The sequence below is a fragment of the Pseudophryne corroboree genome, chromosome 2 (assembly GCF_028390025.1).
Source record: "Pseudophryne corroboree isolate aPseCor3 chromosome 2, aPseCor3.hap2, whole genome shotgun sequence".
In the NCBI taxonomy this organism is placed as follows: Eukaryota; Metazoa; Chordata; class Amphibia; order Anura; family Myobatrachidae; genus Pseudophryne; species Pseudophryne corroboree.
Window position 1 is genome coordinate 993,010,774 of NC_086445.1, and position 16,790 is coordinate 993,027,563.

General features: G+C 51.1%; 1 protein-coding gene across 3 annotated transcripts in view; it reads left to right on the forward strand.

Annotated features, from left to right (window-relative positions):
• EVA1C (eva-1 homolog C) overlaps positions 1-16,790 on the forward strand; it is a 255,850-nt gene that overhangs the window by 86,146 nt on the left and 152,914 nt on the right. Inside the window, exon 1 of one of the 3 annotated variants that reach the window (XM_063956439.1) lies at positions 8,565-8,850. The exons of the other annotated variants lie outside the window; for them this stretch is intronic. Coding sequence (XP_063812509.1) covers positions 8,817-8,850 — 34 coding nt within the window. The 5' untranslated portion in view covers positions 8,565-8,816. Of the gene's footprint in view, positions 1-8,564; positions 8,851-16,790 lie in introns of those variants that run through there. 3 annotated transcript variants of the gene reach the window in all.

Sequence of the window (16,790 nt, forward strand, 5' to 3'; positions counted from 1 at the left end):
TAGCTGCTGTATCTTTAATACTGCGCGTAATTAGTGCCCCCCCTCTCTTTTTTAACCCTTTCTGTAGTGTAGTGACTGCAGGGGAGAGCCAGGGAGCTTCCCTCCAACGGAGCTGTGAGGGAAAATGGCGCCAGTGTGCTGAGGAGATGGGCTCCGCCCCCTTATCGGCGGCCTTATCTCCCGTTTTTCTATGTATTCTGGCAGGGGTTAAATGCATCCATATAGCCCAGGAGCTATATGTGATGCATTTTTTGCCATCCAAGGTGTTTTTATTGCGTCTCAGGGCGCCCCCCCCCAGCGCCCTGCACCCTCAGTGACCGGAGTGTGAAGTGTGCTGAGAGCAATGGCGCACAGCTGCAGTGCTGTGCGCTACCTTGTTGAAGACAGGACGTCTTCTGCCGCCGATTTTCCGGACCTCTTCTGTCTTCTGGCTCTGTAAGGGGGCCGGCGGCGCGGCTCTGGGACCCATCCATGGCTGGGCCTGTGATCGTCCCTCTGGAGCTAATGTCCAGTAGCCTAAGAAGCCCAATCCACTCTGCACGCAGGTGAGTTCGCTTCTTCTCCCCTTAGTCCCTCGATGCAGTGAGCCTGTTGCCAGCAGGTCTCACTGAAAATAAAAAACCTAAAACTAAACTTTTCACTAAGCAGCTCAGGAGAGCCACCTAGTGTGCACCCTTCTCGTTCGGGCACAAAATCCTAACTGAGGCTTGGAGGAGGGTCATAGGGGGAGGAGCCAGTGCACACCAGGTAGTTCTAAAGCTTTACTTTTGTGCCCAGTCTCCTGAGGAGCCGCTATTCCCCATGGTCCTTACGGAGTCCCCAGCATCCACTTAGGACGTTAGAGAAATGTCATTACTGGGGTAATTGTGCCAAGGAATTAATCAGACAGCCATTTGTTCTCTCTCACCCCTGTAAGGGTAAATTGGCTGCTGCCTCGCAGGAGTTTATCAGCATATTTGGTTTTTAGGAATGTTGGAACTTGATGGGTGGGTCATTCCGAGTTGATCACTCGCTAGCTAGTTTTAGCTATGCCGCCGCCCACTGGGGGAGTGTATTTAAGCTTAGCAGAAGTGCGAACGCATGTGCAGCCGAGCTCTACAAAAACAGTTTGTGCAGTTTCTGAGTAGCTATGAACCTACCCAGCGCTTGCGAATACTTCAGCCTATTCGTGACCGGATTTGACGTCATACACCCGCCAAGCCACGCCTGCATTTTTTCAGACACGCCTGCGTTTTTACAAACACTCCCTGAGAACGGTCAGTTGACACCCAGTAACGCCCCCTTCCTGTCAATCTTCTTGCGGCCGCCAGTGCAAAGGAAAACTTCACTAGAACCTGAGCACAACCACAAAGAGCTTTGTACCGTACGTCGCGCGTGCGCATTGCGGGGCATACACATGCGCAGAAATGCCGTTTTTTCACCTGATCGCTGCGCTGCGAAAATCGTCAGCGAGCGATCAACTCGGAATGACCCCCTTTGTACAGTAGGTCATACCTGCCTACACTCCAGGAATGGCCAGGAGGCTCCTGAAAATCAAGTGGCCCTCCCGCTCCCCTCAGAAGAATAGAGCAGTCTCATGATTCTTGCAGCTCCCAAGGGCCCGAGTGTAGTAGGCGGTCCGGGCGGCCGATGATGTCATTATTGCTGTATCGCGTCATCGTAGTCACGCCCCCTGCTGTATAATGCCGGTAATCTCAGCATTATAGGGCAGGTGGCGGGGCTACCATGACGTCATAGCAACCGCCACGCCGCCAAACAGCTATATTTATATATCCTCTCCCTGCCCCCTGGGATGTGTCATTAGCCTGCCCTGCTTCCCTTCTATGCCGGCATGGCTGCTTTCTTCCAGAGAGAGCAGGCAGGAAGTCGGCAACTATACAGTAGGTTAATATTGTTTATATGTATTATTCTGTGGTGTACACAGACAGTGCCAGATTAAGGTACACATGGGCCTGGAGCTGAAATTCATGAAGGGCCTAATGTGCCGCTGCAGGGGGTGTGGCCAATGTTGCAGGTGATTATTTTTTTGAGGGGTCATGTCCAATGGTGTGTGGGCCCTACTGTGGCGGTGGTCTGCACATGGCATGGCATGTGCTATGGGGTGCAGACAGCACTATGAAGAGCATGCTGGATTGGTGATGGTCTATGGTGGGGTCATCTCATAATATTACTGATATTATATATATATATATATATATATATATATATATATATATATAGATAACTATATATATATATATATATATATATATATATATATATATATATATATAGTTATCTAGCTAGGGAGATGGGACAGACCTAGGAGAGGAGCCTGGCCTTGAAAGATAGTGTGAGGGGAGGGAAAAAAGGATGGCACACCAGTCCGGGGTAGGGAAAGGAGGGGAGAGCAGTCTGGGGTGATAGTGTATGGTGGGAACATCTCGTGTCATTACTCTGAGATGGTACAGAAGAAAAAAACAACAAATTTTATAATATATATATATATATGGGTTGGGTATGCATGACCCGCATCCCGGCAGCGGTATGCCAGCTGGCGCAAGTCGCCCCTTGCAGGCTTGCTGTGGTCACCACAGGTTCTATTCTCACTCTATGGGTGTCATGGACACCCACAAATGGGAATAGTCCCTGTTGGCTGGCATGCCAACCGTCAGGATTTTCAGGGGGCGGAATGAAGAGGGAGGTGCTGTGACCGGCGGTCACATAACTTCATCCCATATATATATATATATATATATATATATATATATATATATATATATATATAATAGTAATTTCAGAGAGCCTGTCCTCCTGAATGCATGCAAAATGGGAGGGAGGGCATGTGCCAAAATGGCTCTTACAGACAGAACAAAGAGAGGAGTCAAGAACGTGCAGGATTGGCCGGGGAGGGGGGGTCGATTTGTGGTGGTGATGGGGACTGAACAGGTAAAGAAAAGAGGATGAGCATCAATCACAGTGGTGGGCAGGGCAAACTAAAATGTCCTGGCAGGTGGTTCCTTTGCCAGTGTAGTTTAAGCACCGCCCACTGGTTCCTTGGCAGAACTCTTGCCAGCTGCTCTGCTTTGCCTGCTGGAACTTCTCCTTGCTGCTAAGTCCCGGGGCTGCCTTTTCTGAGCTCAAAGGATTAGTGTGCGGGGACAGGTCTGGTGGGTGACAGAGCGAGTGTGGAGGGACAGGTCTGGTGTGTGACAGGGTGAGGGGATAGGTCTGGTAGGGGACAGGGTGAGGGTGCGGGGATAGGTCTGGTAGGGGACATGGTGAGGGGGCGGGGATAGGTCTGGTAAGGGACAGGGTGAGGGTGCAGGATCATGTCTGGTAAGGGACAGGGAGAGGGTGCAGGATCATGTCTGGTAGGGAACAGGGTGAGGGTGCTGGGATAGGTCTGGTAGGGGACAGGGTGAGGGTGTGGGGATAGGTCTAGTAGGGGACAGGGTGAGGGTGTGGGGATAGGTCTAGTAGGGGACAGGGTGAGGGTGTGGGGATAGGTCTGGTAGGGGACAGGGTGAGGGGACAGGTCAGGTAGGGGATAGGGTGAGGGGACAGGTCTGGTAGGGGACAGGGTGAGGGTGCGGGGATAGGTCTTGTAGGGGACAGGGTGAGGGTGCGGGGATAGGTCTGGTAGGGGACATGGTGAGGGGGCGGGGATAGGTCTGGTAAGGGACAGGGTGAGGGTGCAGGATCATGTCTGGTAGGGAACAGGGTGAGGGTACTGGGACTGGTAGGGGACAGGGTGAGGGTGTGGGGATAGGTCTAGTAGGGGACAGGGTGAGGGTGTGGGGATAGGTCTGGTAGGGGACAGGGTGAGGGGACAGGTCAGGTAGGGGACAGGTCAGGTAGGGGATAGGGTGAGGGGACAGGCAGGGCCGGATTAACAATGGGGCGGATGGAGCTGCAGCTCCAGGCCTCCCCATGAAAATAGGCCCAAGGAGACTGACAGTGGTGACAGGAAAAAACTTTTTCCTGTCACAACGCACAAGCTGTCAGCGGCCGTCATACTCCCCTCTGCCGTAGTGGCGGACTCAGGGTTGCGGGGGGGGGGGGGGGGGGGGGGTGGGGGCGGGCGGGCACCCAGGCACGTGTCCCCTCCGTGTCATTTAGGAGTTTTTTTTTGCAGCCAGATGCACGGCCCGCACCAGCATGAGGCTCCTCCCCCGTGCATCTAGGTTTTATTCTAGCCAAGCTCCGCCTCCAGCTTTCAGCTCCAGGCTGGAGCCGGGCTAGGAATCACAGGGGCTGGTTGAGCTGGGGGCACGTCGGGTAGCCATCTGACAATCCCCCCCTCAGACTGCTATATGTCACATATTGATGGCCATCCGCAGCCACATGCGCATGGCTGGCTGCGGACGGGAGGCACTCGTACCCGGCCGTTGTGTTTGTGTTGTGGCCGAGCAGCTCCGCCTCCCTTATCTCCACTCTTCCAGTGTTCTCAGTGTCACGTCAGTCCAGGCTGCCAGGGGAGCTGGTGAAGGCGCAGGGGCGTTTATTACAAGGTAATTTTATTGTTTGCTGGCGTTGCCTGTGATGAGGACACTGTGGATAAGTACTGTGATGTGGTAGAAAATATTGAAGGGAGGTTACCAATGTAAGGTTAATATTGCGGGGTGGGGGTTGCTGTGAAAGGACAAAATGGGGGGGGGGGGGGGAGCTGTACCTGTGCCCATACCTGCCTGCACAGACTCTCTCACCATGTCCCCTACCAGACCTGTCCCCTCACCCTGTCCCCTACCAGACCTGTCCCTGCACCCTCACCCTGTCCCCTACCAGACCTGTCCCTGCACCCTCACCCTGTCCCCTACCAGACCTATCCCCGCACCCTCACCCTGTCCCCTACCAGACCTGTCCCCGCACCCTCACCCTGTCCCCTACCAGACCTGTCCCCGCACCCTCACCCTGTCCCCTACCAGACCTGTCCCCGCACCCTCATCCTGTCCCCTACCAGACCTGTCCCCTCACCCTATCCCCTACCAGACCTGTCCCCTACCTGACCTGTCCCTGCACCCTGTCCCCTACCAGACCTATCCCCGCACTCTCACCCTGTCCCCTACCAGACCTATCCCCGCACTCTCACCCTGTCCCCTACCAGACCTATCCCCACACCCTCACCCTGTCCCCTACTAGACCTATCCCCGCACCCTCACCCTGTCCCCTACCAGACCTATCCCCGCACCCTCACCCTGTCCCCTACCAGACCTGTCCCCGCACCCTCACCCTGTCCCCTACCAGACCTGTCCCCGCACCCTCATCCTGTCCCCTACCAGACCTATCCCCGCACCCTCACCCTGTCCCCTACCAGACCTGTCCCCTCACCCTATCCCCTACCTGACCTGTCCCCTACCTGACCTGTCCCCTCACCCTGTCCCCTACCAGACCTATCCCCACACCCTCACCCTGTCCCCTACTAGACCTATCCCCACACCCTCACCCTGTCCCCTACCAGTCCCAGTACCCTCACCCTGTTCCCTACCAGACATGATCCTGCACCCTCACCCTGTCCCTTACCAGACCTATCCCCGCCCCCTCACCATGTCCCCTACCAGACCTATCCCCGCACCCTCACCCTGTCCCCTACAAGACCTATCCCCGCACCCTCACCCTGTCCCCTACCAGACCTGTCCCCTCACCCTATCCCCTACCTGACCTGTCCCCTCACCCTGTCCCCTACCAGACCTATCCCCACACCCTCACCCTGTCCCCTACTAGACCTATCCCCACACCCTCACCCTGTCCCCTACTAGACCTATCCCCACACCCTCACCCTGTCCCCTACCAGACCTATCCCAGCACCCTCACCCTGTTCCCTACCAGACATGATCCTGCACCCTCTCCCTGTCCCTTACCAGACATGATCCTGCACCCTCACCCTGTCCCTTACCAGACCTATCCCCGCCCCCTCACCATGTCCCCTACCAGACCTATCCCCGCACCCTCACCCTGTCCCCTACCAGACCTATCCCCTCACCCTGTCACACACCAGACCTGTCCCTCCACACTCGCTCTGTCACCCACCAGACCTGTCCCCGCACACTAATCCTTTGAGCTCAGAAAAGGCAGCCCCGGGACTTAGCAGCAAGGAGAAGTTCCAGCAGGCAAAGCAGAGCAGCTGGCAAGAGTTCTGCCAAGGAACCAGTGGGCGGTGCTTAAACTACACTGGCAAAGGAACCACCTGCCAGGACATTTTAGTTTGCCCTGCCCACCACTGTGATTGATGCTCATCCTCTTTTCTTTACCTGTTCAGTCCCCATCACCACCACAAATCGACCCCCCCTCCCCGGCCAATCCTGCACGTTCTTGACTCCTCTCTTTGTTCTGTCTGTAAGAGCCATTTTGGCACATGCCCTCCCTCCCATTTTGCATGCATTCAGGAGGACAGGCTCTCTGAAATTACTATATATATATATATATATATATATATATATATATATATATATATATATATATATATATATATATATATATATGGGATGAAGTTATGTGACCGCCGGTCACAGCACCTCCCTCTTCATTCCGCCCCCTGAAAATCCTGACGGTTGGCATGCCAGCCAACAGGGACTATTCCCATTTGTGGGTGTCCATGACACCCATAGAGTGAGAATAGAACCTGTGGTGACCACAGCAAGCCTGCAAGGGGCGACTTGCGCCAGCTGGCATACCGCTGCCGGGATGCGGGTCATGCATACCCAACCCATATATATATATATATTATAAAATTTGTTGTTTTTTTCTTCTGTACCATCTCAGAGTAATGACACGAGATGTTCCCACCATACACTATCACCCCAGACTGCTCTCCCCTCCTTTCCCTACCCCGGACTGGTGTGCCATCCTTTTTTCCCTCCCCTCACACTATCTTTCAAGGCCAGGCTCCTCTCCTAGGTCTGTCCCATCTCCCTAGCTAGATAACTATATATATATATATATATATATATATATATAGTTATCTATATATATATATATATATATATATATATATATATATAATATCAGTAATATTATGAGATGACCCCACCATAGACCATCACCAATCCAGCATGCTCTTCATAGTGCTGTCTGCACCCCATAGCACATGCCATGCCATGTGCAGACCACCGCCACAGTAGGGCCCACACACCATTGGACATGACCCCTCAAAAAAATAATCACCTGCAACATTGGCCACACCCCCTGCAGCGGCACATTAGGCCCTTCATGAATTTCAGCTCCAGGCCCATGTGCCTTAATCTGGCACTGGGGACAGGTCTGGTAGGGGACAGGGTGAGGGTGCGGGGATAGGTCTGGTAGGGGACAGGATGAGGGTGCGGGGACAGGTCTGGTAGGGGACAGGGTGAGGGTGCGGGGACAGGTCTGGTAGGGGACAGGGTGAGGGTGCGGGGATAGGTCTGGTAGGGGACAGGGTGAGGGTGCGGGGATAGGTCTAGTAGGGGACAGGGTGAGGGTGTGGGGATAGGTCTGGTAGGGGACAGGGTGAGAGTGCGGGGATAGGTCTGGTAGGGGACAGGGTGAGAGTGCGGGGATAGGTCTGGTAGGGGACAGGGTGCAGGGACAGGTCAGGTAGGGGACAGGTCTGGTAGGGGATAGGGTGAGGGGACAGGTCTGGTAGGGGACAGGATGAGGGTGCGGGGACAGGTCTGGTAGGGGACAGGGTGAGGGTGCGGGGACAGGTCTGGTAGGGGACAGGGTGAGGGTGCGGGGACAGGTCTGGTAGGGGACAGGGTGAGGGTGCGGGGATAGGTCTGGTAGGGGACAGGGTGAGGGTGCAGGGACAGGTCTGGTAGGGGACAGGGTGAGGGTGCAGGGACAGGTCTGGTAGGGGACAGGGTGAGGGGACAGGTCTGGTAGGGGACATGGTGAGAGAGTCTGTGCAGGCAGGTATGGGCACAGGTACAGCTCCCCCCCCCCCCCCATTTTGTCCTTTCACAGCAACCCCCACCCCGCAATATTAACCTTACATTGGTAACCTCCCTTCAATATTTTCTACCACATCACAGTACTTATCCACAGTGTCCTCATCACAGGCAACGCCAGCAAACAATAAAATTACCTTGTAATAAACGCCCCTGCGCCTTCACCAGCTCCCCTGGCAGCCTGGACTGACGTGACACTGAGAACACTGGAAGAGTGGAGATAAGGGAGGCGGAGCTGCTCGGCCACAACACAAACACAACGGCCGGGTACGAGTGCCTCCCGTCCGCAGCCAGCCATGCGCATGTGGCTGCGGATGGCCATCAATATGTGACATATAGCAGTCTGAGGGGGGGATTGTCAGATGGCTACCCGACGTGCCCCCAGCTCAACCAGCCCCTGTGATTCCTAGCCCGGCTCCAGCCTGGAGCTGAAAGCTGGAGGCGGAGCTTGGCTAGAATAAAACCTAGATGCACGGGGGAGGAGCCTCATGCTGGTGCGGGCCGTGCATCTGGCTGCAAAAAAAAACTCCTAAATGACACGGAGGGGGACACGTGCCTGGGTGCCCGCCCCGACCCCCCCCCCCCCCCCCCCCCCCGCAACCCTGAGTCCGCCACTACGGCAGAGGGGAGTATGACGGCCGCTGACAGCTTGTGCGTTGTGACAGGAAAAAGTTTTTTCCTGTCACCACTGTCAGTCTCCTTGGGCCTATTTTCATGGGGAGGCCTGGAGCTGCAGCTCCATCCGCCCCATTGTTAATCCGGCCCTGTACACAGATGATGAACAGTAGATACCAGCGGAAGGAATTGTTGGAGCACACCAGCCGGACAGACTAACCAGGAGCTGTGCTTTATTTGTTGAGCACAGATATTGTACAGCCGTGCTTACAGATACACATAATATGGATAGCGGAGATGGAGCGGAGCATACAGCGGATTAGCCCGTCAGGTACAGTATGTAGGTACTGGCAGTAGGATAGTGCAGGGTCCACCACAGAGCTAAGCAACACACAGCCGTGTACCACTGTAGAGCTCAAACACAGTGGCAAGATGGCGCCACTCATGAGCAGACCAAGTACGGGCGGCCATCTTGGTAAAGAAAGAGGCTTCAGATATGGAGCATCATGGGGAGAAACACAGTAATGCACTCCATATTCCAACAGATACGATCTGGGGCCATTAGCTGTATATACAACATGGGGCTCCAGCCCACACATGGGGCAAAAGTCTGTCATGCGGCATGCCATCGCACCTTATTTCTGCCATCCGCCTTACAGTACCTTATAGCTAAAGTGGGGGCCCTAAGCACGCTATACGGTCATGTCTTCATTGAGCATGTCGACACCAGAATGTCGGCAAATATGTTTTACTCTTGAGCTGTTACAGTTTTTCTCTTGGAACATTACTTGTTGTTTTATAATTACCTCAGAATGAGCACTGACACTGTGAGAAAGCGGATGTCACATTTTCAGACATTTGTTTATTTGTGCATCTGTATCATTAGACTCTCACATTCTAGCAAATAGTTTCCATGATCCATTAAGATTCCCTTTGTGAATTCACGTGGTTTGGTACCGTCCAGGGAGCTGCAGGAACATTGAGGCAGCGGCCTCCCTGCTGAGAAAGACCTTTCCTTCCGTCCGCTCCAGCTCCCTGGGGCTCTGTGTGAAATTGGAATTGGCAGAACAAGCTGATTTGTGGTGATAGCAGTATTGGCAGCACAGCCACGTTCCCACTTGTGGATTTGTGGCATGTAGCGATTAGACACAGAACCCCCTGTTCTCTAGTCTCACATACGGGTAGCAAGAGACTTGGGAGCCCTGTACATTTCGATTACTCCACTTATTCTGTTTTCAGATCGCAAATGCCGGATCCCACCGGTAAGAGAAACGTGTATTTACCGGGTGGGATCCGGCATTTGCGCTCCGTTGCTGTCTTTCCGACCCGGCAATATACCGGGTCGGTTGCCATAGCAGCGTAGGGCGCAGCAGCAGCAGGGGCGGGGGTGGAGGCGGCGCCGGGAGATGAGCTCATCTCCTGCGCCGCCTCTGCCTATACTGTGAATGGGAGCCGTGTCGCATCGGAACGGCTCCCATTCACACTGCACCTGACCCGGTAATCAACCCGGTAATAACCCTTCTTTTTTACCGGGTTGAATTACCGGGTCAGGCGACCCGCTAATTCAGAAAAGGACCTTTCACATCGCACACTGACCCGTTACGACACGGCAATATGCCGTGTCGATACCGGGTTTTCAGTGCAATGTGAAAGGGGTATTAGCTATACAGATATACCTTAACGCTTTCTATAAAGTGATTAATACAGTATGTATCATTACGGGTATATGAATATCATTACAGATTGGAGGAAATCCTGTTAGGCCCAGCCGCCAAGCGTGAGATCCTGAGAATAGGTATCATCTTTGGGGAGACAGGAATCTCCCAGATGTAAGGCTGGCCATACACTAGGTCGATATCGTGTATGAATACACTATTTTGATGCATCATGTGCACATTGTACATGTTTTGGGTACGATGCAATGCCCGGTCCCGCGGGTTGAATGTCGCATCCTCAGATCATACATGCAGCCCATATTATCCGTCGTAATCGTATGCACATCGTACCATGGTGGTCATTCTGAGTTGATTGTTCGCTAGCAGTTTTTAGCAGCCATGCAAACGCCATGCCGCCGCCCACTGTGAGTGTATTTTAGCTTAGCAGAAGTGCGAACGAAAGGATCGCAGAGCGGCTACAAAGTTTTTTTGTGCAGTTTCAGAGTAACTCAAAACCTACTCAGCGCTTGCGATCACTTCAGACTGTTTAGTTCCTGTTTTGACGTCACAAACACGCCCTGTGTTCGCCCAGCCACGCCTGCGTTTTTGCTGGCGCGCCTGCATTTTTCCCAACACTCCCTGAAAACGGTCAGTTGCTACCCAAAAACGCCCACTTCCTGTCAATCACTCTGCGGCAACCAGTGCGACTGAAATGCTTCGCTAGACCCTGTGCAAAACTACATTGTTTGTTGTGCCCGTACGATGCGCGTGCGCATTACGCCACATACGCATGCGCAGAACTGCCAATTTTTAGCCTGATCGCTGCACAGCGAATAAATGCAGCTGGCGATCAACTCGGAATGACCACCCATGTTTTATGGACATACGATGCATCGTACAATTTTGAGTGACATTTTCCTGGACTATTTTTTTTATGAGGCACACGATCGATTGTTTAACGATGGGTCATTAGCACATTGTGTTGTCCGGGTCTGCCATGGAGCTGCCAGGAGGTTGAAGGGAAATCATGATATGACGTGCATCGGATGCTGTTCGTCCTGATGTATGGCCAGCATAATGCAGTAAGCACGTCTTCCTGACAGCCAGCAAAGCCTGTAGTGGGTGGAAATGTTTCCTTATGATGCAAATAGCCTCATTAAAACCAACGCGTTTCAGTGGCCTTGCCTTCCCAATTGATTGTGCAAATTGTGTCATAAAACTACTGGCAGAAAAGTAGACAGTGTGATTTAAGCTGGCCACACATGGCCGCTCCTGCTTCTGACCCAAGCACCAGATTTAGGGGCATATGTACTAAGCTTTGGAGAGAGATAAAGTGGATGGAGATAAAGTACCAGCCAATCAGCTCCTAACTGCCATGTTACAGGCTGTGTTTGAAAAATGTCAACTAGAAGCTGATTGGTTGGTACTTTGGGCCAAATTCAGACCTGATCGCTGTTGTGTGCAATTGCACAGCAGCCAACAGCGAAAAAATCCTGCATTTTTTTTTTATCGCTAGGCGAACGCAAGCTGATTGACAGGAAGCGGGCGTTTGTGGGTGGTAACTGGCTGTTTTCTGGGAGTGTCAGGAAAAACGCAGACGTTCCCAATCATTTTCAGGGAGGGTGTGCGACGTCAGCTCCGGCCTCGATCAGCCTGTTTGTAGGAGTAAGTCTTGGGATGCTCACAGACTGCACAGTATGGAAAAATCATTAGATGGTGAGTGAGCTGTGAACGTATTTGCAGATGTCCGCTGTCTGGCAAAGCCTTCATACAGCGTACACATGCATTTGCACAGGGCGGGTTTTCACTCTCTGTGGGCAGCGGCTATCTGATTGCAGCTCTCTGCAAATTTGCAGAGGCGAGATCGGGTCTGAATTAGGCCCCGTTTACCGCATTTTCCTAATGTACAAAACCCTGGCTGCCGGGTCAACGCCGCGGAGGGGTTCACCAGCTTTTGCTTCTTTCCACAGTGCTGGTGCATGCACCACGGCCGCCCCTATCATTCTGCACATGCACAGAATGACACAAGGGGTCGAAACCCGGAAGTTAGAGAGACGCCGGGGATCGCGAAGGACAACTCTTATCGGAAGAGCTGTCCTTCTCAATGCTAAGCGCATATATAAGTAGATATGCGCTTAGCATCGTGACGATGGGTGGTGATGTCACATAGGACGTCCCGCGAATTATCTCTTTCCACTTCATCACTTTCCAAGGCTTAGTACATCTGTCCTTTTTTTTTTTTTTTTTAATCTAAATCTGTTTGAGTTTTTCACATTTTTTCAATACAAAAGAGAAGAAATAACAAGCACAGCAATGACAGTAACAGTGTGTAGGGCATACTGTAACACATTGAGAATGTTTGCAAAGAGAAACATCAATAGTAATGAGCATAAGCAAATCATCACAGTAATTCAGAACATCATAGTGCTCGTCACAAAAAGATTGATATCATAGTGACATGATCGCACCATAAAAAATAAAAATAACACAGTTACAGCAATATGCCCAAAATGTATTGTGTAAAGCAGAAAGAACAGAGAAAGAAAAAGGAGAAAGAAAGTGAAGAAAGAAAGAATAAGGGAGAGGGAGGGTGTGTGTGTGTGTGTGTGTGGGGGGGGGGGCATGCGCAACAAAACCCCTCATCGATCCAAAACATAAACCCATACATTGAAACAATGAAAAAAAATATGTAATCGACAGAAATGTATACAGTACAAGTCCAGTGATCTGACAATACAAAAACCAAGAAGTGGTGTTGAACACCCGCAAAATCTTGGATTGAGTATTTGGTCTAAAGTCTCAACGTAGACGCCCCATTTGTCATAAAATCGCTTAACCCCAGCATCCGTAGCCGGAAGCACAGCTTGCCTATCAAATACAGGGTCTGTAGTAACATAGCTTTAACAGCTTCCAAAAAAGGGGGAGCTGGAGACGTCCAGGTACAGAGTATTACTTTTTTCGCCACTGTGACTATAACCGCAAGCAGAGGGAAATACATTTTGGAGTCCGGGCCCATGTCCCATTCCGAAAAGTCAGTGCACAGCATGGCTAAAGGGTTACAACATAAGCGAAGCCGCAAAATGGAATTAATAAAGCGCATAAGTTTCTTCCAAAATTTACGAATCTTGGGGCAAGACCAGAAATTATGGAAAAACGTCCCTTTCGGGCATCTACATTTGAGACAGGACCCAGATTCATCAGCAACCGCGTACCTCCTGCGGGCTTGGGATATGTAGGCACGGTGAATAATTTTAAAGTGAACTTCCTGTAGCCAGGAGCAGCACAGATGCTTTAGAGCAGGCATGTCCAAACTGCGGCCCTCCAGCTGTTGTGAAACTACATATCCCAGCATGCCCTGACACAGTTTTGCTATCAGAGAATGTTAAAGCTGTGTCAGGGCATGGCTGGGATGTGTAGTTTCTCAATAGCTGGAGGGCCGCAGTTTGGACATGCCTGCTTTAGAGTATTATCATAAAAACAAAGTATGTGCTGTGGGGTGGAAATGGAGGGAATATCAGAGTGCCACACGGAGACAGTGCGGGCCACAACTTATCTCTAGACAGTACCAATAAATCAGAACAAATATATTTAGTCTTGTACGGATGTAATATTATCAGAGACAGCAATTTATGTATAGGATCTTGATTAACAGGAGAATGCAACTGGGACATGCTGGTGCGTGCAAAGTGCGGAGCTTGCAGATACATGAAGAACTGGCAATGGGGCAGTTAGGCTTTGTCCTGCAAAGCCTTGAAAGTCAAAATAATACCTCCAGGGTCAAACACATCTTTAATTTTGGATATACCCTTTTCGCTCCAGAACCCGAAGAGCCTGTTGTCAAGCCCTGGGGGAAAAAGAAGGGTTACCACAAAAAGGGGCGTAGTGCGACACCGAAAATGGTCTCGAGAACTGAGAGCATATCGAGCGCCAAGCTAAATAAACATCATGAAAAAGTATATTGTGAAAAATATGGGATGGAATAGCCTTCCGGGGGGTGTAAAGGAGGGCCGCCGGTAGGTACGGAGTAAACATGGCTAGTCCAGAGGGAGCATGGGTATAAGTCTCGTGCGACAGAAGCCAGTCACTAATATACCGAAAGAAGACAGCTTTGGTGAATACGGCAATATCGGGTAATCCCGCCTCACCCTCACCTCTAGGAAGTTGCAGTTTAGAAACCGCAACCCGGGAGCAGCCACCACGCAACACAAATTTAGTAAACAAATGGGCACAAAGAGCAATATCAGGTTTAGAAGGGGATATGGGGAGCATTTGGATGGGATAGGAGAGCTTAGGAAATACCACACTTTTTATTAAAGCGGCCAAACAAAGAGAGGGGCAAGAGGTTCCAAATCGTCAGTAAATGGTAAATCTGAGAGATGACCTGAGAAAAATGTAAATTATATAACAGGGAGAGGGAAGAAGGAATGTGAATACCTAGATATTTAAACCGCTGAGAGGAAATACGGAACTGAGATTAGGCAGTATGTTGTAACAGGGAAGAATCATGAGGACCTAGGGGCATAAGTTCAGACTTGTGAATATTTATTTTATACCCAGCAAAGGAACCAAAATCAGCTAGTAATTGCAAGATGGCAGGGAGGGAAGAACGGGGATCGGAGACGAACGACAACATGTCATCCACAAATAATGAAAGTTTGAGTTCAACCGTACCAACACGTATCCCCCTGAAGCTCCGCAAGGCTCTTAAGGCTATGGCAAGAGGTTCTAAAGCCAGCGCGAACAAAAGGGGAGACATGGGACATCCCTGTCATGTACCACGTTGTACATTAAAGGGGCATGAGAGGAACCCATTTCTAGAAACTTGGGTCAGCGGAGAGGAATACAGAGCTTGCAGGGTGGACACAAACCAGGAGGGGAAGCCAAACTTATCCAGGGTGTGGTAAAGATGATCCCAAGTGACCAAGTCAAACGCCTTCTCAACGTCCATTGAAATTATAGCTTTAGGGCAAGAATCAGGACGAGAGGCGGATGACTGGATCACTGAGATGACCTTACGAATATTGATTACAGAATGGCGCTCCCATATGAAGCCGGTCTGGTAGGGCTCAATAAGGGAAGGCAAAACAATTTTTAACCGTTCTGACATGATTTTCATAAACAACTTATCGTCAACATCTAAGTGCGATATTGGTCCATAAGAAGCCGGATAATAGCCGAGTTAAAATAACTAGTAACAGTGTTATCCAATAGAATGACATTGAATACCGAAAGTAACGTGAGGCTAATTTCCGCTTCGAGGAGCTTGTAAAACTCACCTGAGAACCCGTCAGGGCCAGGAGATTTCATAGGTTTTCATTTTTTGATAGCCTGACGGAGTTCTTCAGCAGAAATCGGGGAAATAAGTTGGGTTTGTTGATCAGGGGACAAAAAGGGTAAGGCAGTAGTAGATCAAAATTTCTCTTTGATGGAGGGGTCAATACTCGGGTGGGAATAAAGTGCATCATAAAAAGAGCCTAGCAGATCCACAATATCTTTACCCTTCTGAAGGCGGATACCATCTTTGTTTTTCAAGAAGGGGATAGAAGAGGGAGTATCATGAGTATGAAATAAATTGGACAAGAGTCTCCCTGATTTATTTCCATGCTTATAGAACAAATACCGTTTCTTAAAATCATGTCTGGATGCTAACTGGTCTAAGACCCCCTAAAAACAATACTTAGCGCTTTGATAGGTCCCTCAAGTAAGAGCAGAAGGATGAGATTTAACATTTTGATAGGCCTGAGTTAGGTCAGACTGAGCTTGCTGGTATAAATGTGCAGAATCTCTTTCTCTGACGTCCTAGTGGATGCTGGGAACTCCGTAAGGACCATGGGGAATAGCGGCTCCGCAGGAGACTGGGCACATCTAAAGAAAGCTTTAGGACTATCTGGTGTGCACTGGCTCCTCCCCCTATGACCCTCCTCCAAGCCTCAGTTAGATTTTTGTGCCCGACCGAGCAGGGTGCAATCTAGGAGGCTCTCCTGAGCTTCTTAGAAAAAGTTAGTTTTAGGTTTTTTATTTTCAGTGAGACCTGCTGGCAACAGGCTCACTGCATCGAGGGACTAAGGGGAGAAGAAGCGAACCTGCCTGCTTGCAGCCAGCTTGGGCTTCTTAGGCTACTGGACACCATTAGCTCCAGAGGGACCGAACACAGGCCCAGCCTCGGAGTCCGGTCCCAGAGCCGCGCCGCCGGCCCCCTTACAGAGCCAGAAGGTCCGGAAAATCGGCGGCAGAAGACATCAGTCTTCACCAAGGTAGCGCACAGCACTGCAGCTGTGCGCCATTGCTCCTCATGCACACCACACACTCCGGTCACTGAGGGTGCAGGGCGCTGGGGGGGGGGGGCGCCCTGAGCAGCAATATAAACACCTTGGCTGGCAAAAATACATCACATATAACCCCCAGGGCTATATGGATGTATATTAATCCCTGCCAGATTCCATAAAAATGCGGGAGAAAAGTCAGCGAAAAAGGGGCGGAGCTATCTCCTTCAGCACACTGGCGCCATTTTTCCCTCACAGCTCCGTTGGAGGGAAGCTCCCTGGCTCTCCCCTGCAGTAAATAAACTTCAGAAAGGGTTAAAAAGAGAGGGGGTGGCACAATTTAGGCGCAGTAT